Consider the following 26,024-nt stretch of genomic DNA (forward strand, 5'->3'; position numbering starts at 1 on the left):
AGCAGTCCAGCTGGCACACTGACTGCGCGCAGGCATTTAAAAAGAATGCAGGACAATGGTCAATGTTAAGCAATGCTTGAGGTGGCGTACAGAGTGACGCCACTAGACAGTGGATGACTGCAACGAGTTATTTAGACTTATGAATGATGCTACACCTTGGGGCAGTCCGATGGAATGGTTTGAATTTGGCGAATGCCTGGAGAATGTTACCTGTCATTGTATGCAGTGCCAACAGTGAAGTATGGAGGAGGTGGTGTTACAGTATGAGAATGGTTATGGTATGATCCCCTTATCATACTCTACAAAATGTTAAATCTGGAATGATATGAACACAGTTTAGAATATTTTGTTCTATGTAGAGTACAGCAACTGTTTGGAGACTATGATTGATTATATTAGCATGAAATGCATCTTGTCACAAGCCCTGAGACCCTATATTATCTAATGGAACACCTTTCAGATGAGTTATAATGTTGACTTTGCCCCATACTCCAGTGTTCCAGTTGCTACATTCTCTATTTAGGCTTTTGAGGAAGAATAAGCTGCACTATTCCTCCACAGACATTCAGACACCTCAGTGAATGTGCCCTCGGCTGATTTCAAGTCATCAAAGGCAAAGGGTACTCTCCATATTAATGTACACTAATGGGTGTCCAATTAATTTTTATCAGCTTGTGTGGTTATCGAACATAGCGTAAGTTATTGAACATGGTGTAAATTGTGTGGTTATTGAACGAGCAGCCATTACAACAGTTAAAAACAATGAAAATAAAAGAAAAAATAAATGTGTGATGTAGTAACTTCTGCAAATATGCAATCAGTTATTTATAAACTGTAGGAAATTTGTATTTCTTTTCAAGATGTCTTCATCTACATCTACATCTACATCTATACTCCGCAAGCCACCCAACGGTGTGTGGCGGAGGGCACTTTACGTGCCGCTGTCATTACCTCCCTTTCCTGTTCCAGTCACATATGGTTTGCGGGAAGAGCGACTGCCGGAAAGCCTCTGTGCGCGCTCGAATCTCTCTAATTTTACATTTGTGATCTCCTCGGGCGGTATAAGTAGGGGGAAGCAATATATTTTATACCTCATCCAGACACGCACCCTCTCGAAACCTGGACAGCCAGCTACACCGCGATGAAGAGTGCCTCTCTTGCACAGTCTGCGACTTGAGTTTGCTAAACATCTCCGTAACGCTATCATGCTTATCAAATAACCCTGGTACGAAATGTGCCGCTCTTCTTTTTCCTTCCTGAAAATGGGAGATAAAGTCCCCAAAGCTAGGATAAATATTTTCTAATTAAAGTGCTTATGAATTGTTGAGATATTCGTATATTTGTTTTCTGAAGGTACGTGATGGTCGGCCATTCATATATTTTTCTCTAAGGGGACTGTGATCTCTGCACTATATAGATACTTCAATTGAGAGTACAATCTCAATCTGAAGATCGTGGTATTATTGGAGTGAATTTCTGGACCTCCCATGACATACTTCACTATTTTATAGACTTTTTTCCATCTATTATTATAAAAAGTGTTTCAATCTACTTTTTTTTTAGCAGAAAGGGCCAAAGAGTACATTGTATGACAAAGGAAGTCTAAAAAATTAGAATGAGTTCATGCTATCATGAATCACAGAATCAGCATTCAGGAAGAGTGGGTTCAAATTCCTGCCCATGTATCATGATTCACATTTTGTGTGTTTCACTGAATTATTCACCATAACCCAAGAAAAGATGGGAAGTTTACTTTGAAAAGGCTACAACCAATTTCCATCCCTATCCTTGTTCAACTGTCTCAATGAAAGAGACAATGGAATGAGAGTGCGAGATAAAGTGAAAAGGTGTGGTGAAGGGCACTAGTTACTTTCTAAACACCTAACATGATCTTATTAATCAATATAAAGAGACATCTATTTTTCAAAGATATTGTCTCTCTGAGACTTCAGAAAATAAGTATTTTTGGAAACTTGGGTGCAAAAGACTGGCCCCCTATTCCAAATTTCCCCTACCAATCTCTTTTTCCTTCCTGAAAATGGGAGATAAAGTCCCCAAAGCTAGGATAACTATTTTCTAATTAAAGTGCTTATGAATTATAGAGGTATTCGTATATTTGTTTTCTGAAGGTAAGTGATGGTCAGCCATTCTGTCTACTTACAATTCATTATATTCTATGAAACAACAAAGAAATTGTTGGAAAGTGTGCCTTAAAGCTGATTGGTAAGATTAGAATAAAGCTGGACATTACGTTACAGAGAGATAAAATCAGTAACAATACATTCAGATTTAATGAGCCACAGATTTCAAATATGAACAAGTACAGACTTTAAATACAGTGAACGAAATGATTTAAAGCCATAAACAAGAAGAAGAAACAATGAACTTAAGTAAGTGGATGATTGTTGAAAATTGATCAACATGATGCAGGCGTCAAAATTAAATGAAATACAGTAAAATGGAGAATATAATTAGAATTAGCTGTAACTGTGCTGTAGATGTCATTGGACTAAACAGGTTGTGTCATTAACAATTATGATATCATCACAAGTGCGAGAATTAAGAACATGGAATTTCAACATACATGATTTAGCAAATAAGGTACTGACGTAAAAGCTCTTGGGGGGGGGGGGGGGCAGAGGGGGGTCAGGGGGGGACTGCGCATAAAATTTCACACACAGGACCTTTTTAAAAGTAGCATTTTAATATATCTAGATCAATAAAAAATCAACAATATTATGAAAAGAGTAGACTGCTACTCACCATAGAGATGACATGTTAAATTGCAGCCAGGCATGATGAAAAGACTGTTAGATACAAGCCTGGCTAGAGTGGCCGTAGAAGTGGTCATGTATGTGTGAGGTGTGCTAGCTTATATGAATGTGTGTGCGTTTCTCTTTTCTGAACGCTTAGGTGGAATGCTTACATGTAATAAGACTTTTCATCATGCCTGTCTGCAACTCAGTGTATCATCTTTACACTGAATAGCAGTCTATCCTTGTCATAATAAATTTTGTTGGTATTCCAACCTGGACTTTCCACTGTTCAACAAAAAATTAGCAAAGCATAAAATTTTAGAGATCTTTGTTTGAAAACAGGCTGAAAGATTTATTGGAAATTTCATATTTGGAATCTTATCCAGGAAACGAATGCTGCTGGCTTCACTTTCCAAATACTGTTTACAGTCATACGGGCAAAGATGAAAGATATTTGTTTATTTTCACTTTTTATGATCCATAGTATCGTTTTGTGAGTTCTCAAATGCCAATGACAATTCAGAAAGCCTTTCAGTTAGTGGAAATCACTCACAAACTTAGTGTAGTCACTGTTCAAGTGTTAATGAATTCTTATATCATCATCACAGTACCCATACTACCTCATGTGTCTTATTAACTAGCACATATAAAAGGACTGCACCACTCACTAAACTTAATAACATGAAACTAGCTGCCCTTCTTTCAACCTTCTCAGTGTCCTCCAACAATCCTATCTGATGTGGAACCCACACCACACAACAATATACAGCAGGGGGTGAACAAGTGTAGTGTAAGCAGTCTCCTTAGTAGCTGCCTGTTGCATTTTCTAAGTATTCTGCCAATAAATTGCAGTGTTTGGTTCGATTTGCTTTCCCCCGCAACATTATTTCTGTGATTGTTCCAATTTAAGTTACTCATAATTGTAATCCCTAAGAATGTAGTTGAGGTGAATAGATAAAAAATCTACTCACCAAGCTGTGACTGGAGAACACACACATAAAATAAATTAAAGTTTGCAAGTTTTCAGAGCCAGTGGCACTTTCTTATGGAAGAAGGGCTGAAGGCGAAGGAAGACCAATGAGGTTCAGGAAAAGGGGTGGTGTTCGGAAAAGTCGCCCAGAACCCTGGATCAGGGGAAACTTACCAGATGGGATGAGAAGGAAGCACTGATTGTTGGGGACTGCATTGCGTGAGATCTGAAAACCTTACATCTTAAAATGTGGAAGATAGGGTAACATGCACAAAGGTAGTTACTGCCAAAACGTCACGCACGAGTGAAAAACTAAGTGCATTGTAAGTGATGGAGGTGGGTGGGGGGAGTGGCAAAAAATAGAAAGGTCAGAAAATGAAAGATAAAAGGAAACGAAGGAAGGAACAGTTATTGTGAAGACATGCTGAGACCAAAGAAGTTAATGTAAATTAGGGCCAGGTGGGTGGTAAAAACCAAGCACATGTTGTTGTGCCAGTTCTCACCTGCAGAGTTCTGAGCAACTGATGTTTGGGGACAAAGATGTCATCACTTTATCCTTACCAACAACTACTTAACCTTCGAGGGGCAGACATACAAATACATTAGGAGCACAGCCATAAGAACCAGAATGGCTCATTCCTATGCAAACTTTCCGTGGCTCGCTTGGAGGGGGCTTTTACGAATCCATTCACCTTTAGCCTCTGGTAAATACATTAGGAGCACAGCCATGAGAACCAGAATGGCTCATTCCTATGCAAACTTTCCGTGGCTCGCTTGAAGGGGGCTTTTACGAAACCATTCGCCTTCAGCCTCTGGTTTGGTTTAGATATGTTGATGACATCTTTGTCATATGGACTCATGATGTGGCTGACCTGTTAAAATTCTTGGAATCTCTAGATGTTGTTGTTGTTGTTGTTGTCTTCAGTCCTGAGACTGGTTTGATGCAGCTCTCCATGCTACTCTATCCTGTGCAAGATGCTTCATCTCCCAGTACCTACTGCAACCTACATTCTTCAAATTAAATTTAACGTGATCCTATTCTGAATCACATGCCACTTTCCTCTATGTTGATCTCATGCTCACTGAAGGTCAGCTACACTCTTCTGTTCACATTAAACCAACTAACAAACAACAGTATTTAAATTTTAACAGCTATCATCCTTTCCCTATCAAACGTATCCTCCTATACAGCCTTGGCATTTGAGGCAAATGTTTTGCTCAGATGCAGACTTTACAGCAATATACCATCACTCTCACCTCAGCATTCACTGGACGTAATTACCCCACCAGCCTAGATCAAAAGCAGATTTCCAAGGTTATCATATACAATACTGATACTTCTGATCCCCCCAAAAAACAATTTACGAGTACACCATTTGTTACTCAGTATTATACTGGCCTCGAATGTATTAATCAACTACTTCGACAAGGCCACGACTTCCTAAAATCATGTCCAACATTTTGCTCACCACACCCCTGTGACAGCCCTGCTGTAAGACTTGCCCTATGCACCCTCCTACCGCCAACTACACCACATATAACCAGCCATGTAACTTGAAAAACATGTACTATCAAAGGAAGACACACCTGTGAAACGACACGTCGTATGCCAACTGATATGTACACACTGTTTGGCCTTTTATATCGGCATGACCATCACCAAGTCATCAGTTCGGATGAATGGGCAAAGGCAGAGGGTGTATACTAGCAACACACAATGTCCTGATGTGGAGCAGTCTCTAAAACATGGCAGTCATAACATTGGTGCCTGTTTTATCACACATGCCATCTGAATTCTTCCCCCAGACACCAGTTTCTCAGAACTCCGCAGATGGATCCAGTGCTACAACATGTCCTTGGTTTTCGCCACCCACCTGACCTATTTTCTGACCTGTATTTTTAGTCGCTTCCCCACCCACCTCTATTACATACAATGCACTTAGCTTTTTGCTCTTTTTTAACTCGTGCACGATGTTTTGGCCGAAACTTTATTCTTGCATATTACCGTATCTTCCACATTGAAGCTCTCAGGTTTTCAAATCTCATCCAGTGCAGTCCCAACAATCAGTGTTTCCTTCTCATTCCTTCTGATAAGTCTCCACTGATCCCGGTTTCTGGGTGACTTTTCTGAACACTACCCCCTTTCCTAAATCTCATTAGCCCTTTTACTTCACTCCGTGTCCTCGCCCTTCAACCCTACTTCCAGAAGGCACCATTGGCTTCGAAAACTTGCGAACTTTAGTACCTGCCACCGCTTACATTATATGTTCAAAACTTGATTATTTTCATTGATTTAAATATATAGTTGTAGTTGAATTGACAGCCTTTATATTTTTGTGATTTATTGTGTAGACTAACTGATATTTGGCAGATTCCTTTTAATGCTCATATGAATGACTTCACACTTTTCATTGTTTAGAATCAATTGCCACTTTTCACGCCATACAGATGTCTTGTCTACAACATTTTGCAATTGGTTTTGATCACCCGATAACTGTATGAGAAGGTAAATGACAGCATCATTTGCATACAATGTGAAAGGACTGCCCAGATTGTATTCTAAATCATTTATGTATATCAAGATGTGAGAGTTGTGTTGATATCTGTGTTCCCAATAAACTACACATTTGTCCTGTTGTATTCATCAAACTCCCAACTTGATGAAATCGTCTTAAAATCTCGATTTGATGCCGACGTCTATTAAATAAGTACTCCAACAACTTGAAGTTATGGTCGGACTTTATTACACACTGAATATACATCTGACACCAGATTAGCATGCGTCCTTATGTTTGACATCAGTTCAGTTATAACATTAACCAATTAAACAAAATGCTATTACAAAAAGATTCAATATATGTTGACATTACTGCTATACATTATATCAGAGTCGCTGATATTCCTTGTAGCTGGGCATGGCACAGCAGTCTCTCTGCTGCACTTGTGACGACATCAATCACAGCGCTACAGTTCTCGTCTCCACACGAAGTCCATTAGGAATACCTCAAGCCAATAAATAGAACAACCACAACAGAAGGTGCTCTGTAACAAACCTTCATACATAATAAAGTGAGTTCTGACTACTGAAATGACTTTTCTATTCAACTTTACCAAAAGGTACAACTATGTACACTTGTTCATTCATGTATCAAGCTAGTAGGGGATTTTCCTGTTAATAAATTATGTTTCCTTTTTTTTAAATTCTTACCCATAAAATAGCAAGAAGTCTCACACATTCTCTAGGATCAGGGGAGGCCTATAATACTTATTTCGGGAATTTCAGGTACTGCTTCTGTTTTACTCCATAACTTTCCATCAGTTACTACGAACGTGCCCTTTCTGCCAGGAAACCAAGAATTCAGACGCACAAAAGAGACAATAGTCTGTAGGCACGCAATTTGATTATGAGTTGCTTGTGAGGTATAGTATGAAAAGCCTTCTGGAAATCTAAAATTGTGGAATCAATCTAACATCACCGGTCAATAGCACTCAGTACTTTGAGAGACTACCAAACCAGTTTTGTTGCACAAGAATGATATTTTCTGAGTTCCTAATTGCTATTTGTCAATAAAATGACAAAAATGGCACGCCTTGAGTAACAGAAGGATTTAGCTGATACGACACACCTTTAGGTATCATCAAGGAATAGTTAATTTGGAATCTTACTACTTTTCAGAATGAAGACCACAACAAAAACACTCTCTCTATGTGCTGTTTGAGGCTTTCATGAAATAGTATATACTGGGCACTATGTTGGGTAGTGTTGTGTAAACAGCACATTCTTTACATGAGGCACCTGCTCATCGTCTTCAGATGCTACTGATGTATTGCTGTTGTGCTTGCCAATGTATGTGCTGGCTCGCTAGAAAGTGCGGGCACCAGGAGGTGGGGCTACAAGGTCGTCGTGGATGAATTTTAAGAACATCAAAATCCAGAGCACCCTGCTAGAGAAATGGATGTGTTCTTCTCATGTGCGGAGCAGAAAAAGTAGACCCTATATATGCTGGCAAGCAAGCTGTTAGTGCCCTGCTTAACTGTAGTAGATTCTTCCTCTGTATTAACTCATTGCAATTGTTTGCCTGTGATCCATGACACAATAGTGCCACCAGTGCGGATTCCCATGCTTTTTTTTAAATTTGAAATCCCATGTCTGTTAACAAAGTCATTAGTTACATGTATTTTGACTGCCTCATTAATCACGGAGTCCCAGTATGTGGAGGCAGACGAAAGAATCTTCATCTCTCCATAAGTCTTGATGTATCTCGTATAATGACAGTGTTCAGCAATAACAGATTTTTCTAGCCAATCCAATCCAGCGCAAAGGTTATGTTCATAACATATGTCTTTAACAATGTGACACACCTGGCCCATGTAAGATTTCCCACACTGGAACTGGTCTCCTTAGATTTAAGTTATTTTTAATAGAACTCACCACTATTTGTACTCACAGTCGGAGGGTAGAAGGCACATTTATTTCAATGTTTTTTGAATAGCATGTCATCTTAAAGAACACGACACCAACATTAGGTAGAAAAACCCTCTTCTTGGAGTTCTCTGTTTCTTCTGGCAATTCTTGGTGTTTAGTGCATGCTGGTCAAAATGCACTGCCAATCTGATTATTGGAATATCCATTCTGGATGAACGCAGAGTGATATGATTAATCTCTGCAGATAAGCATTCTAAACCTGAGATAGTTCTAGTCCTACGAACAAGAATTTGTAATAATATATTTCTGCTTTGGGATGATTGATGACAGTATGTAGTTCATAGGTATAGATCAGTCTGTGTAGGTTTGTGAAGCAGATGATGTCCCATGGAACTATATCCCTTTTCAAGGAACCATGAAATCCAGAAAGGCGACTTTTCCATGTTTCTTCCCTTTTGGGGGAATAAAATGCTTGGGTATCATCTACATATCTTCCAAAAATATTTAGGTTTCAAACAGCCGACTGAAGCACATTGTTCTTTAAGTCTTCCATAAAAAGGTTAGCTACTAGAGGAGACAGGGGGCTACCCATGGCAACACTATCAGTATGTTTAAAATATTGATCATTAAATTAAAAGTAAGTTGAGGAAAGCATGTGTTTGGAAATATGTAGGATGTCCACTTCCAGCTTAGCTCCTATGAGTTATAATGAATCCATCACAGGCACTCCAACTACCTGAAATGAAGTTTAAGAGTAAAAGCTCTAATTGCACCACAATTTATGCTCTGTCAAAAATACACAAATAAGTTTCACTTCACCCCACTGTGAGTAATATAGGAGCCCCAAATACCATTAACAAAATATATGGCTTCTCTTTTGAGTTATTTGGTAAGGAAATGTGAGTACTATATTCAAAAATCAAAAAATTTTATGTGGTGACTAAACAACCTGTGCCTCAGACCAACTGGCACAGTAGATCGTGTTTCTATGGTGTCTCAGTTCACACAAGTGTCTCGGCCAGTTTCACTAAATATAACTCATAGAGCCTAAGCTGGGAAAGGACCTCAACTTCTTATTTAACAAGCAATATTTTGAGCACACTGATTGTGTTTCTATGGGTAGCCCTCTGTCTCGTATAGCAGTAGTTCCCAACAGGTGGTCCGCGGGCCCCCAGGGGTCCGTGAGCTATGCCAGAGGGGTCCGCAAGATGCTATTAAAATAAAAAATATATTAAATATATTTCGTATGATAATAGATTTTTTGTTTTGGGTGCTTCCTACATGAGCAGAGCTTTAGCGAACGCTAACTTCTGCATCTAGCGTCATCCTAGAGCCGACTGACACTAGCACACACTGGCACAAAACTAGAATTAGACAGAGGCAAATAGTTCTGCTGTATGCCGTTAGATTGCATGATTTGAAAACAAAGATTTTGAGCAATAATCAAAAATTTAACGATAACAATGATGGCTAAATTGAAAAAGTTTTAAGCTCAATATTTTTTCAATAATGACTATGTCAATGGTTTCTCTAAGTATCAAAAATAGAAAACGTTAAAAATACTCTTAATTTGACTTTTTTTAGGTACTTGATACTGCAATATGACAAGGTACCAATCATGCTCAATGAGGGGGACCTCGAGAAAATTTTGTTGGGAACCCCTGTCCTATAGTATCTAACCATTCTATGAGAGACTTCAAGGGCAAAGTGCTTCATTTGTTGGTTTTGAAACCTAAATGTTTTTGAAGACATGTAGACAATACCTACTCTCTGTGGTATGGCCACATGGAACAGCAGTGCTTCCTTCATTTTTACTAATTCTTGCAATCGCAAGAGCAGCGAGAAGGATAGCTTTTCTGTTTAATGTTGGTGCCCTGCCCTTTAAGACAGGCGGGTTATTCAAGAACATCGAATAAAATGTGTCTTCTACCATCTGGTGCCAGTGCATACAATACTGGGTTCAGTTAAAGACTAGATCAAAGGAGACCAGAACTACATAAAATCCTGTGCCACTGCGGAAAATCTTACGATGACCAGATGTGTTGCACCGTTAATGAAAGATGCGACAAACATAAGTTTCATGCCAGACTGGGTCAACCACAAAAATCTGCTGTTTCTGAACACTGTCTTAGCACAGGACATAAACTATGGAGAGATTAAGATCTAAAGAAGTGGTCAAAATACATGTAACTAATAACTTAATTAACAAAGACATAGAATTCAAATTCCCCAGAGTAACAGAACCCGGTGGCACTAAAGCGTTGTCAGCTGCAGACAAATGATTACAATGAGTCAACACAGATGGGGAATTGTAGCCAGGATGGTTAAGCTGGATGGCAACACTTCCTTCGTTTGTGTAAATGGCGTCTGTGGCTTGTGGCCGCACTTTTCAAATGCCACAGCATGAAGAACATGGCTGGTTTCTCCAGCATGGGGGGGGGGGGGGGGGGGGAGGGGGACTGGATGTCAAGGTCCTCTATGATTTGTTTACAATGACAAGATAGCCCGACCCCCAGACACCTGCACCACTATAGTGAGCCAGCGCATAAATTGGCGAGCACAGGAGCAATGCGTCAGTAGCATCTGATGATGGTGAGCAGCTGCCTGGTGGAAATACTATTCAGTTTACACAAGACTTGCAACAGCTGTGAATCATTGAAACATATGTACAGTTCCCTTGTAAACAGAAGTGCCTCCAGGAATAAAAAAGCAAGAGTCATTTATTCTAAAATATACTCTGCAATTTGCCAAGTATCTCACCACAAGAACTTCTTGTTCAAGAACCTTCTGAAAAATTTTATGTGAATGAATTCTTTGCTGAAGGTGAAAAATCATTAAGTTCTATCTCCCACATCTCTCTGTGGATGACAATTACAGCCTCTAACGTAACTGTTGTGATTCATTTTCATCATATACTTTGTGCTGATTTTTCTTATAATAAACAAATGAATGTCTGAAGCTAATAGCAAAAGTGAGCAGCAAAGTCATTAGGCTATAATGCCCCTGCAAGGCAAACTGAGTACTGCAGTCAGTGGAAAACGTCCACAGGAATTTTATATCGAATTTTACAGCTGTTGCTAGCACAACCATATTGGCGTGCAGGTAATGATGAACTGTCATTGTCTCTTTCCATGTCTAACTATTAATTACTTTGCTATTCTGATTTAAGTGTAGAAATGCAACCACACCACTCTTGATTCACAATCTGATGTAAGAGCGACTTTTCATTGACACTTCATAGACAAGCCTTTAAGCATCCCCTTGACAAAACAGTAACAAGTTTACTCCTATTTGTGTTGTCTACATTACCAATATAAAAGAAATATATCAAAATACAAGAAACATCCTGATAGGAGTAGACAATGGAGGTACCAGCAGGAAGAGTATGGGGATTCAAATGTTACTGCCATATCACTAGGGCTGCACTCCAACTACACCAAATGCCATTTCTTGTGTGCCTGGTGTAGTCGTGCTTGGGACAAACACTATTTGCAGAAAAGCTGAAAGAAGACACAAGTCACTAACTCATGTAATTAAGGTATGTTTGGAACGGTTTTGTCACAACCTATAAATCAGAAAATTTCAGACAACCTGTCAATAATCGGATGCACTTAGATAAATAACAACACTAATGAATAATTAAAATGTGCTAAATGCAATCCTACCTGGATTTCTTAATGCAAATGTATTGCTGATACGTGCAATGAAACATGGTAAATGGTTTCACCATTATATTACATGAAGAAATACAGAGAGGGAAATGGAGGACTATCAAGTTAATCTGTTGTTGGTGAATCAGTAATGGGCCCTCTTGCAACAGTTTATTGTAAGCTGGCTGATAAGAAACATTCCTCAGGTGTTTTACATTATTTTCTTGTCTTCCATTGTATGGTAAACACTATGCAACACTTGTTATTATCCCAAAAATGAAGACGAATAAATAAATTTGAGCTTCATTGTGGGGTTCTACAGGAAAAATAGTAAAATGTGTTCAATTCACTATAGCTTTCAATTTCTCGAATACTTGTAGAGTAGTGACAGTTGTGTTCTGGAAGGAAGGCAGTTAAGACGATGAACTATGTTATTGAATAGGGTGATGAATTTGTACATTTATTTAATGGCGAGTGACAAACTGATGGATTATGAACAAAAACAGAACAAAAGTGATTTAGCATCATCAGTGTCCCAGAAATAAGAAGTAAACCACTGTGGATGTCAATTCTAACATCCAATTGTTAAACATTGAGTATTTGGAATGAGCATGGGGTAAATAACAATAAGAAATGGAAAGAAACTGGTACAGGTTAGAGTTGCGGGTTCCAGAGCGCTTGTAATTAAGTGAAATAGAAGTTAGCTGAGCATATGACCATATAACAGAACAACTAAATAAATTCTTTGCTGAATATCTTTTGATAAAAAAATTGATAAAACTGATGATTGGTAGATGACAGCGCTATGGGCAGAGCAAATGAGGATCATTAAAGTTTAGCAACAGTGGCTGCCAATGTGCTCTCTTTCACCAAGTAAGATTGTACAGAAGCATACTGAAAAAACGCACTTACCAAAATTTTATCTTAATATTCAAGCACTGCTATTAAATACATAAAACACAACTCATCCGAAAACTGTTATTAAGTCGGTGCATAAGTTTGTAGCCTTTTATTTTGCATACTGGTATTCTAGTTGCTACAGGTTTATTTATCAACTACCATTTTTTATTTGTAATTCACAGTTGAATTTATATACACTCATTTTGTCATTTGGAAACAGTTAGTGGAGTTGTGGATGCAAGAAAATGGAATGCCAAGTGGAGACATCAGAACATTTCTAACACTGGTAGATGTAAACTAGCCCGAGAAAGTCTATTAACAAATTTTCAAGAATCAGCTTTAAATGATTTCTTTAGGGATATACTACAACCCTCTATGAACCACTCACATAGGGAGCATGAGGATAAGAATAGAATAATTACTGCATGTGCAGAGACAAGACATTCAAACACTCATTCTTCCTGTGCTTCATATGTTAATGGAACATGAAGAAACCCTAATAGCTGTTACAATGGGACATACCCTCTGATGTACACCTCATGATGGTTTGCAGAGTATTGATGCAGATGAATACTTCTGTTTGGTTTCAATAGAAGGGTGACAGCAGTGGAGGGAACCAGAAAAATTCGTCATGTATTCAAATAATGTCATTGGACAGATCAGGACAAGAAAATGGTTTTCTCATTTTAAGGAGGATTATTTTGACACCAGTGACTCTCCACGTACAGTAAGACATTCTGGCTTTTATAAAGATCATTTAAATGCATTAATCCACAATGATCGAGGTCACTACTCGAGAGCTGACAAATGTGATTAACTGTGGTCATTCCATCATCATCTGACATTTGCATGCAACGTGGAGCATTCAAAAATCGGATGTATGGGTAGTGCGTGCTAATTTCAACAATCAATGGCTGGCTAAAAGCACATCTCTGCTTGCTTGGCATCAATTGGCTCGCGAAGTACACTGACCATTCCTATCCTGTATCATTCCTGGTGACGAGAAATGGTGTCGTTATGCTACCATAAGGAAAAGAAATGAATGGTTGAGACCCAAACAAAGCAGCCACTCCCCTTACAAAGACCCGTGTGCACCTACAAGAGATAATGTTATGCATCTGGTGGAACATCGACAGTGTGTACTATGAATTGCTTCCCCAAGGTGTATGCATCACTGCTGAAATTTACTGTCAGCACTGAGATATCTCGCACACACAACCCATAAACAATGACCAGGAAGATTGCATGAAGTGATGCTACTTCACGATAATGCCCACATGCATTCTGCTCGACTGTCAAAAAACACTATACTGGAACAGGGTTGGGAAGTCATTCTGCACCATCTTTTTGAGCTGACGTTGTGCCCTCAGATTTTCGCTTTTTCCACTCTATGAAACCATCAAGGAACTTCCTTTCTGGATAAAAATGTGCTCCGAACATGGCTTTATGAAATCCTCACCTTAAAACCATGTGTTTTCAACAGTCGTAGAACCAAAAAGTTAACCCATCATTGGCAGACTGTTGTAAATTATGAAGGAGAATATATTCTTGATGACTTAAGTCTGTTGCATTTATTAAACTTATGGAAAAAACACTACGAACTTAGGCATCAATCCAAAATTCCTGATTTAAGTATTTATGCACCTACTGTAACCTAAGTCATTAGCCTGTGTGCAACTATATTGTACTGCATAAGTAGCAAGTCTGGTGGTGGTGGTGGTGGTGGTGGTGGTGGTGGTGGTGGTGGTGGTGGTGGTGGTGGCGGCGGCGGTGCGCAAGCGTGCCAAAGCGAAATCCCTTTTGTCCCCCCCCTCAAAGCTCACAGGTAAAGGAAAAATTATAGTGTAGTCATGTGTTTTTCCTTTAAGGAAATGATGTGAAAGCTGATATTATGCAAGTTTTTAACAGGGTCGGACCTGTAAATTTTCTATGGCTACTTACAAGTCGCCATTTGTCTTTCAAAATATTATAAACACTCCATACCCACTGGTCTAGCCGCCGCCACCCCCCCCCCCCTTCTCCCATAATCTATCGTACAGGTACCCTTGGTAGGTTCATTGAGACTTGTCAACATGCCAGAATGCTGAGATGAATATTCAAAAAGTAAGGTCTGTTAACATTTAAATGTTGGCAGCTTGGAGGGGGGGGGGGGGGGGAAGATTTGCTGTGACCCTAATTAATTGTTTATGAAGCCACGGAATTCCTCGTCATGGTTCAGTAGTTGTTTGACTATGTATGAAAGCACACAAAAATGATTTTGAAAATTGTTGCACACACTATTCGTGCAATGCGTGCTGTAATTCGATTTTTGTGTGCAAAAAGTTCTACAGTTTCTCAAATTCACCAGGAATTCACTGGTCTACAGTATACTAGAGTGAAGGAAAGTTTAAGCAATAGAATCAAGATAACTGCATAGGCTTCTGTTGGCAGAGTCAGTCGGCATAAAAGTTTTCTGGGTATACTACCGCGTCATAATGTATAAAACTACTGCTGCTGGAGAAAAACCAACATTTCAGTCACAGTTGCAGCGGCCTTCTTTTGGGTGTACTGGTGCATTCTAGCTATGCAGTGTCCCTTACCTTTGTTATTACTGTTCACTGGGCATGGCATTATGTCATAATTTTAAAAAGATAGTTTGTTTCATTGGTCAATTAAGGAAGGAGGAGAGGGAATTTTATTTTAATAGGTTATTGCTGTGGACGGACAGTATAACTTCTGTTATCTATTGGCTCTTGTGTTGTGTGTCATTATTGGTGGCCACCGTCGAATGAGAATTTTGCTCCTATTTACCAAATACTGGACGTGGCCCACGCAGCAGCAGTTACTTGCCAGCAGTGCTTGTGCCTCGTGTTGACAGTGCGGTCTGTTGGGCTCTGATTGTTGGCAGCCAAGATGGGGCAAGCCTGAGTCCATCCTCTCCATTCATGTTCTTAGGGTGTTTAAGTATTTCAATGGCCTCTCTGATTTTGCGTTCATCATAACCAGCTGCTTGACCAACATACAGGCTTCGCTGAATTTTATTTCTTATCCAGAATTTTGCTGATGTTCTGCAACTGCAGATTTGTTGTGTTACCCAATATGAATACAGTGCTCATATTCTCGAATGTGCGTTGCTATTGGCCTCTGATTTTGCATTTTGTCATAACCGGCTGCTTGGCCAACACAAAGGCTTCACTGAATTTTATTTCTTTTCCACACTCTTGCTGATGCTCTGCCACTGCAGATTTGTTGTGTTGCCCTAGACAAATACAGCACTAGTGTTCCTGGATGTGCATTGCTATTGGCCTGCCAGTCTCGCTAATGGATGCCTCTCCACATTCGCATTCCACCTTGTACATGTCTGCAGTGTGTAATATATCTGCCTTGTCGTTAGTGGAGCCTAACATGTCCTGGATACTGCGAGCACTATAGAAGACAGGCTGTACTCCAACCTGGCGAAGGTGTTTGCCTATTTGATCAGTAACATTTTTCACATAAGGTAAATGCACTGTTGGCTGCAGTTAGTCTATTTCTTGCTTACGTGTATTTGTCGACAAGGCTGTGTGGATTGACTTAGGGCTGTAACCATTGGCTAGAAACGTTGTGCGTAGCCTTTTAAGCTATGGTGTTATGCTTTGAGCATCGCTCAGACAATGTGCAAAGATTGCTAAAGAACGGCTGATTGAGTTGTTCTGCACTGGGTGGTGGTAGGATTGGGCATGCAGATACCTGTCTGTATGTGTAGGCTTTTGATATACTCTGTGCCCCAGTATTCCCTCCATTGTCCTGTATACTTCAACTTCTAGAAATGGAATTGCACCATTCTTCATTACTTCAAGTGTGAACTTTATCTTCCTGCGCATGTTGTTCAAATATTCATGAAACTTGTGTAGCTCCGTTTCACCTTGAGGCCATACATCGAATGTGTCGTCCACATATTTGAATCAACAATGTGGGCATAAAGGAGCTGAACCAAGAGCCGTTGCTTCAAAGGCTTCCATGAATACGTAAGCTGCCACCGGAGATAGGTGAGAACCCATTGCTACATTGTCTGTCTGTTCTCAGTATTTTCATTGCCATTTTAAGTACACTGAAGTCAGGCACAACTCAACCGGGTCGTATAAGTTCGGCGAGACATGCACCTGAAGGATGGCATGTTCATAAATAGTGACTTCACATCAAAGCTGAGTCCGCAGCTCGTTGTCTAGTGGCTAGCGTTGCTGCCTCTGGATCAAGAAAACCCGGGTTCAATTCCCAGCCGGGTTGGGGATTTTCTCTTCCTGGGGACTGGGTGTTTGTGTTGTACTAATCATTTCATCATCATCACCATCATCATGTGAGACAGTGGCTAGATTGGACTGTGAAACAACTTGTACTGTGTCAAAATTGGTACTCTGTATGGGTACTGATGACTGTGCAACTGAGTGCACCACAAACCAAGCATCATCATCATCGAAGCTGACCATGATAACCATAGGTAAAATTGTTTCTCCTTTTAGGCATTTTGGTAAACAGGAGCCAACTTCTCATTCGACAGTGACCATCAATCATGGCACATAACACAAGAGTCAATAGACAACAGAAGTTATGCTCTCCCTTCACCGCAATAATCCATTAAAATAAAGTTCCCTCTTCTTTTCCTTAAATGAGCAATGAAACGAACTATATTTCTAAAACTATGACATAATGGCATGTGCAGTGAACAGTAACAATAAAATATAAGGGACCCTGCACAGCTACAACGCACCAGTAGACCCAGAAGAAGGCCGCTGCAACCATGACCAAAATAATGGTTTTTCTCCAGCAGCAGTAGTTTTATACATTATGACGTGGTACCATACCCAGAAAACTTTTATGTCAATAAAATCAAGACTTTAAACATTGCAATTGATATGTGTTTAATGACGAAAGAATGACAGGTCCAGTATCCTCACCAATATGACAGGTGTAGTATCATCACCAATGAAATCATACAGCAACCAAGTGAAAAATTCATCTGATAATTACTGATTATTGGTGCTCTAGCTGATGGATTTCTTGATGTTGGATGCACCATTTTTATATGACTGTCATGGGAAAGATAAAAAAAAAATCATGTGCAAAGAATACCAGTCCTCCATGGCAATGCCTATATAAAGGATAAAATTTGGCATTTCCATTGGGATCTTTCTGAACAGTCGCTCTACAGTCCTGAGCTCACACTCAGTGCCTATTACTACTTCTTGCACTTGAAACAACAGCTTGGTGGAAAAAGGTTTGAAGATGGCAGCTGCTGTTTAATAGTTGAGTTGTCATATGGAGGACTATGCACAGAAGTTGGAAGAAACTAGCACAGCATTATGGAAAGTGCTTAGAAGTGAATGATAATTGCTTGGAAGAGTGAAACTGGTATATGGGAAACTAAAATCGTCGATGGAAGTTATTTTTTAATATATACTTTTTATGATCAAACAGCTCTTACTTTTTGAAAATGACACACACAAACAGTGAATGCCTGAGCAGAACTTCTACTACTAAGAAGTTGCAAGTGCCATGGTAAAACACTTTCAGCACAATCTTTACTATGTGTTTCTATTACACAATGTATAGCCAGAAATGATCAATAGTAATCAGCCTTACTTTACAGAACACCAGATAATGTGTCTTCCAATTGACGAAGTAAAGTAGTGCCTCATTAGCTAGTTCATCAGTATCCCTTCACATTCAATACTAATGAAACGTAAGCTATATGTAAAGATGGATAGGAAACAGCTCTTAAAAAGTAGTCCAATTTTATTTGCAGCCTTCACTATGGTTGTTCCTTAATTACTCAATCATTTTATGATTAGGCTTCCTTGCATGGCTCTTAGTGATCTTCCATATATTTCACAAAAGAACCTGCCTACATCCTGCAAGCGCCATATTTTATTTTTAACTAATTAATGGAAAAACTCATACAAAGATGTGAAACAATTACTAACAAAGAGATAGAGGGGCTGGCCAGTACTTACCTCAGCTCGGTACAGCCGATAGAAACACAAAAAACAACCGAAAATTTAAGTTCCTAGCTTTCGGAATAAATGTTCCTTCATCAGGGAGGAGAGAAGAGAAAGAAAGGGAAGAAGGAAAAGTGGATTTAGTTACTCACAACCCAGGTTATGAAGCACCTGGGTTGTGAGTAACTAAATCCACTTTCCCTTCTTCCCTTTCTTTCCCCTCTCTCCTCCCTGATGAAGGAACATTTATTCCGAAAGCTAGGAACTTAAATTTTCGGTTGTTTTTTGTGTTTCTATCGGCTGTACTGAGCTGAGGTAAGTACTGGCCAGCCCCTCTATCTCTTTGTTAGTCATTGGAGCCCCTTATAGACACACTGCTATCTCCTGGTTAATACAACTCTTGGTTTTTGCTACACATTAGGCACACCAGACACCGCAATGGAATAACAAAAATTTCATATGAACGTTATCGCACACATTAGAGACGTGTCAGAATGATGCTACTGCACATCACTATGCCGTCTACCTTATTAGAAGTTTAACATTCCAGACAGTTGGAAAAAGATATCATTGTCATATAAAACACAGTTCTCCCAACTGAAATGAAATGTCGTGTGGCTAGGGCCTAGTGCAAGTCTTTCGAGTTGAGGCCACTTGGGCAACTTTAGTATCAATGAGGATGAGGAGATGATGACTAGGACAACACAAGACCCAGTCCCTGAACAGAAAAAAATCTCTGCCCCAGCCAGGAATAAAACCTGCGCCCCTTGGCATGACATTCCACCACGCTTATCACTCAGCTAATGGGGCGGACAGTTCTACCAACTGACAGGCCATTAGAAAAAGACATGAACAAAGGATTAAGGGCACTATAACCGAGGTTTGCAGTCTTTTAGGTGAACCTCTCAGATAGTGATTTAGCCCTAGATTATGGAAAAAGTAAATTTGTTTGGCTGGAATGAGGGGATTTGATCTCACTTCTCTAAAATGTTTGTCTAGTGACTTATTCAGCATGATACCTTGCACAGTAAACACTAAAATGTTATTCAAGACACTTTCAGTGTTACACATGGCACATCTCAGTTGGCACAATGGCAATATAACAACAACCTGGTAATACACTGGGAGGTTAGTTTTGAATGGCTGTCTTGGTCTGGTATATTCAAGGAAATGGAAATCAAGGGTGCCTATTTGTATGGCCTCTTGACCTTTTCTTGTTGGTCTTGATGTTCACTAATTTTTTTTACTTCAAACCTGTGTGGCAATAAAGCAGAATAGTCAGCCAAAACCAAAGGCATCAGCTTCACTGTGGGCACTTTGCATGAAGACAAATTCCCATATACATCTGAAGACTCAACACAAAACAAAAAATTGTTGCTATAGGAATGTAGGGAGCATGTCAAACCAAAACCTATATTTGTCAATGTGCTCTAGAAGCTGTTGCACTGTAGTACATTTGTAATACAAAAATGAATATTAAGCACTTGATAGTACCATTTTATGTATTAAAAATGGAAACAGGATATCTGATGCTGAATGTATATCTGGGCTAAGACTACTGCAAACAAAACATGTCAAACAATACCAGTAAAAATAAATGGGTTTATTTGGTACTAAAAAAAGTCATAAAGGAAAAGATTTTCAATCTCTCTATATATGGAACATTAAAACTGACTACACATGAGTGAAATGATTACCACCTGAGTTTCAATTAACTGAACCAGCTTCCAAAATTATGCTAAATGCATGGCAAAAAGACTTTGAAATAGGGAATATTCACTTCTGAGGCTCCATACAGGATGTACAGCACTTGCCACTACTAAAATTGTGTATTGTTCACTTCCAATCGGTGAAAATGTAATGTATCGTGGAAGCTGACAGTAAACAAGACTTTTTTAAGTTGGAGGGGAACAAAAAGGTTTGGAAATATGGCATTACAGGAAAGTAATGAAACATTGGTTTCACAACAAGTGAATATTCTTTAAAGCACAAAAATGGTTTTAATTTTAAAAAGAATTAATACCAAGGACAAAACACCAAGACATTAACTCGGCATAAGAATCTCTTGATAAACACAGAAAATATAAGAAATAAAGCATGCCAATGTCATATTTGATAGAACTGACATTTTATGAGGGTAGTGAGAGGTGGTGTACTATAGCATTTTCATTTCAAAGAAAATAACAGCAACAACTTTTTGAAGAAAGGCAAGAAGAAGCAGAGGAATGCTGGATAACTTCCCAACTGTAAATCAAGGGTTTATTATTACGAAATAATAACTTATTATGACAATACAATATTAACTAGCCATGACATTGACATAAATTTTCAGAATCACAATGGAAGCCAATATGTATAAGAAACAATGGGGGTTACACTGCTGGCTAATTAATTTCATACAAAACAGAGAAATACTTGGAAACATTTCTGATACGGAACATTGTACCCAGGATGCAATATCATTAACAACAGTTCTGTCTGAACGCATCTGCAACAATACATCAATGAGTTTTGAGTCCAATACTTTTAACTCATGCTGTAATAATACAAGTATCGTGGCACAGTAGAGAGACAATTTAGACGTGCGTATTAAAACTGATGTAATAAGCAATAACTATGTAATTTTCATGGCTGCAGCTGTTCAAGCAAAGCTGTGCATCACTCAGAGCTGCAGCAAGATTCGATCAACAGTGGTTCTCATGCAAGCTACAGAACGGTTCATACCCAGAAGTCTGTTGAATCTCGATTCCTCTGAAGCAGTTCTTCAAAAGGAATACTGCAATTTGCCACAAAATCGTCCGGTGGGATTGCAGCATCGTGGAAAACCGTCAGCCCTAGGCTGACGGCGCCCTGCACGTCGTGCTCGAACCATTCGTTCCACACCGGATCGAAAGTCTTGCATTTCGTTGTCGAGCGACTCAAATGGCTTTCATCCACATCTATCGACACATAAGGATCTATTGTTGGCTGATCATCTGGTTTCCCAAACGTCATATTATGCCGCTTTTGAAAATCGGTAGGTCTCAACCCGCAAGCCTCGCATATTTGTACCCTTACGGTTCCAGTGAACATTGGCGTCGTCTGACCCACAACTCACACAATACTCTTCAGCAAACCCAACTCCCCACTCACGTAACAAAATCGTACGTCAACCGCATAGGAAAACTCTTAAAATTTCTTCCAAAAACAAGGCTTTCTTGACAGCCATGAAGGTCGATTTTGATAAAAATTCACTGCACTCTAATTAGCAAGCCCACAATGCCTTTCGATACGTCACGACTAACATGGCGACATTTGGCAGATTGGTGATGTACAGTTTATCCTCGAAGTACGGCCGAAAGTCAACATTTTTCACGTTTATAAACCGAAAAGAAAGGTATTTAAATAATTGCTTTACATAATTAAAACGATTTTTTCTACTTTAAGCTACACGTACGAGTCTAAAATACGGTAGCATGAATACTGTGCTGCTGTCCAGCCAGCTGTGGCTGCAGTGTGTACGCTATCTTTGAGTACTTTTGTGAACTATAAACTTAAGAATCGATTTTAATTTTACTCGGACTACGAAATAAAATTAATGTAATGTGAAATACTTTCAAAAGTTTGAGTTCAGAAGTCTAACTATAATATACATGCGTAGCTGTGAGCGGTATCTTTTTAAGCACCGTATCTCAACCAATTTTTGATACAGTGTCTGAAGTTCAATGTAAGATTTGAAATAATAGGTACCATTACTCAGAAAACTATACCCGTGTGAAACTGTAATTCATTTCCTTTTTCTTTTGCATAATTTAAGGGAATGCAACACAGCTATAAAAGTATATTAGAATATTGGTGATCATTCTTGGTAATATTTTACAGGTGGTTTTCTTCGGCGGCTGGTCAACCTCTCAACGTCAGTACCAGTTGTACCAAGAGACTTAAAGAAATTTCAAGCGACGGCTCTAATTTGCGCATCACTGTGGAAGGAGGAGGCTGCTCGGGTTTTCAATACAAATTCGACTTGGATGAAAACATTAATGACGATGATGTGTAAGCTGTTTTGATGGAGATTGGAACTAATCTAAGTATTCCGTTATATTTTTAAGGAAAGAAAAAAGCGAAACGAAGAGTTATATTGCCATAGGGTCTGTCTACAAGAGAATACAGGTGGCATTTTTACTTCGCAGTAATTTAAGCGCGCGCGCGTGTGTGTATGTGTGTGTGTGTGTGTGTGTGTGTGTGTGTGTGTGTGTGGGTGTGGGGGAGGGGGGGGGGGGTGCGCGCCAAGACTCCAAAATTGCTGTTTTTTACATAAGTGAATTGGTCAGATAACATCACACAAGAACTGGGTGCTACAATTAGCTAAAGTTCAGATATTTGCAAAAGCCATCATTGTGATGGAACCATACAAAAAAGTAAATAAATGTAGATTAAGCAGCCACAGGAACTCACTTCTAAAAGTGTGCGAATTCTGTAGGAAATAAAAACTGTAGGCTGCTCCAGGTTCCAGGGAGCAAATTTTTCAAAATCTAGAGGAGTTTGAATCGGTCAGTGTGCATTGTACACATTACAAAGTAAGACAATTCATTCCCTAATTTATGGCTTAAATAAGTACATATATTAGTGTATTTATGCCTATAAATATCATTTCCATCCTGTTGCTAGATATGATATGAGAGAACTCTATTCATCTACCTATAGACAACTTGTCGAGTCACATAAACATAATGAAGAGCACTGTAGCTCAGCTTTTAAAGTTGCATATGTTGTCAGCTGAACTCGGAGCAATAAATAGATTTTTTTTCCAATGCTGCAACTGAGCTGAGCACCATATGAACACACCATAGCTTGAGCAGGTATGCTTGAGAATCAGGTCATGTGACACTGTTGAAGAATATTAATTTATTGACTGAGCATGTTAAGCTCTACAGTTGCCTTGATTTTTTATTTGCAAAGAGTAGGATACGTATTAGTATCATGTTTCTCCCTCCCTTTTATTCTGAGCACATTCATCGCTGCACTACAAGTGAAGAAGACACTAGTGTAACACTAAAAAATGGGTAGGAGGAGGCATTGGCAAATCATCTCCACAAGGACCTTATCCAGGACAGTAATGTGTACTGGTACACGTTGCTGGCAATTATTGTATATTTTTCATAATTTCCTTTTTTAGTCTTGCAGCATAGGGCTATAGGGCTGCAAGTGAAATGGATTTGTTTATTAAAAAAGGTAATGCATGAAGCCTTCAGTGGCTACTGTAGCAGAATCTTATTGAAAGTTCATAAAAAACTGGCTATACAGAAAGTGACAACAAAGTCAGTGTTTAGACACTTGTGGATGGCACCAGAACTGTAATCAAGTGCGGCTAATCAAAAGCAAAAATGCTGAATTCTGTCTCTTGGGGTTGCTTGGTAATTTGGAAGAATGCCTGCTAGAGACATATAGGAGGAGTGTCTGCATGGAGACAGGTACTGAGCTAGCCGGGTTGGCCAAGCGGTTCTAGGCGCTACAGTCTGCAACCGGGCGACCGCTACCGTCGCAGGTTTGAATCCTGCCTCGGGCATGGGTGTGTGTGTGTGGTGTCCTTAGGTTAGTTAGGTTTAATTAGTTCTAAGTTCTAGGGGAATGATGACCTCAGAAGTTGAGTCCCATAGTGCAACAACAGATACTGATTATGTTTATGGTGATGACAACTACAATGACAAAAGATGATCAATATGGATTTTGTGTACAGCCTGCTAAGCAATCATTATTTCAGATGATCAATGTTTGAAATGATTATTTTATTTTTTAAATTAAATAAAATCGCAGGGCTAAGTAAATGGATAAGTGGATGAGTATTTATTGTAAAAAGTAAGACTGTAAAGATAATTACTGCTTGATTCAATCACAGCAGTATGTTACAATATTTGAGAGTGCTGTTGGCAGGAACCTAATAGATCGGGTCAACCAAAGCATCCGATCCCACTTGTCGGCTTTGACCCGTGACGTAAGGCTGTTGTGGTGTGTGACATCACGACTGTGCGGAATTTAAGTTCGTGAGAGTGGCCTATTTGTAGGTGTCGTTTTGATGTGATCGGTGGTGCTCTCTGTTGGTGTGTTAGGTGATGTTTTTGGTTTAGTTTGCGAGTGTGGCGTTGTGTGTGAATTTTGGTAAATTGCTTTTTTTTATGTCTTTGGTAGGTATGGATATGACTGACAGGGTCAACAGTTTTCGGATGGCAGCTATGATGAGGGACAGTGTGTTGTCTTTGATAAAATTTCTCCAACTATTCGGATTTTTGGATGAAGTCATGAAGTGTTCAGTATGTCGTGAAGAAATGAGGCTTACTTAAAGTTCCGGCGTATGTGGAGATGTCGTAAGGATAACAGGTCAAGGGAAGTGTTCGATCCCAATGTGTGGCTGTGAATGTTGGTATTGGTATCAGGAGATGGTTTTGAGCTATATAGGTCAAGGAAAGTGTTAGGTCCTAATTTATGGGATTGGGATCTGCTGTTGAGCTATACAGGGTGTTACAAAAAGGTACAGCCAAACTTTCAGGAAACGATCCTCACACACAAATAAAGAAAAGATGTTATGTGGACATGTGTCCGGAAATGCTTAATTTCCATGTTAGAGCTCATTTTAGTTTCGTCAGTATGTACTGTACTTCCTCGATTCACCGCCAGTTGGCCCAATTGAAGGAAGGTAATGTTGACTTTGGTGCTTGTGTTGTCATGCGACTCATTGCTCTACAGTACTAGCATCAAGCACATCAGTACGCAGCATCAACAGGTTAGTGTTCATCACGAACGTGGTTTTGCAGTCAGTGCAATGTTTACAAATGCGGAGTTGGCAGATGCCCATTTGATGTATGGATTAGCACGGGACAATAGCCGTGACGTGGTACGCTTGTATCGAGACAGATTTCCAGAACGAAGGTGTTCCGACAGGAAGATGTTTGAAGGAATTGATCAGCGTCTTAGGGAGCACAGAACATTCCAGCCTATGACTCATGACTGGGGAAGACCTAGAACGACGAGCACACCTGTAATGGACAAGGCAATTCTTCGTACAGTTGACGATAACCCTAATGTCAGCGTCAGAGAAGTAGCTGCTGTACAAGGTAACACTGACCACGTCACTGTATGGAGAGTGCTACAGGAGAACCAGTTGTTTCCATACCATGTACAGCGTGTGCAGGCATTATCAGCAGCTGATTGACCTCCACGGGTACACTTCTGCGAATGGTTCATCCAACAATGTGTTAATCCTCATTTCAGTGCAAATGTTCTCTTTACGGATGAGGCTTCATTCCAAAGTGATCAAATTGTAAATTTTCACAATCAACATGTGTGGGCTGAATCCGCATGCAACTGTGCAATCACGTCATCAACACAGATTTT

At 39.5% G+C, this 26,024-nt stretch overlaps 2 protein-coding genes across 2 annotated transcripts in view; one reads left to right on the forward strand and one right to left on the reverse strand.

The window, feature by feature from the left end:
- The window catches only part of LOC126361442 (calcium-independent protein kinase C), a 219,019-nt gene extending 197,291 nt beyond the window's left edge, over positions 1-21,728 (reverse strand). The window contains exon 1 of the mRNA XM_050007790.1: positions 21,381-21,728. Within this exon, the coding sequence (XP_049863747.1) occupies positions 21,381-21,728 (348 nt within the window). The remainder of the gene's footprint in view (positions 1-21,380) is intronic.
- Positions 21,729-21,940: 212 nt separating this feature from the next.
- LOC126361468 (iron-sulfur cluster assembly 2 homolog, mitochondrial) overlaps positions 21,941-26,024 on the forward strand; it is a 32,124-nt gene continuing 28,040 nt past the window's right edge. The window contains exons 1-2 of the mRNA XM_050007793.1: positions 21,941-22,032; positions 22,518-22,688. Of these exons, the coding sequence (XP_049863750.1) occupies positions 21,941-22,032; positions 22,518-22,688 (263 nt within the window). The remainder of the gene's footprint in view (positions 22,033-22,517; positions 22,689-26,024) is intronic.

This window comes from Schistocerca gregaria, chromosome 1 (genome assembly GCF_023897955.1).
Source record: "Schistocerca gregaria isolate iqSchGreg1 chromosome 1, iqSchGreg1.2, whole genome shotgun sequence".
NCBI classification, from domain to species: Eukaryota; Metazoa; Arthropoda; class Insecta; order Orthoptera; family Acrididae; genus Schistocerca; species Schistocerca gregaria.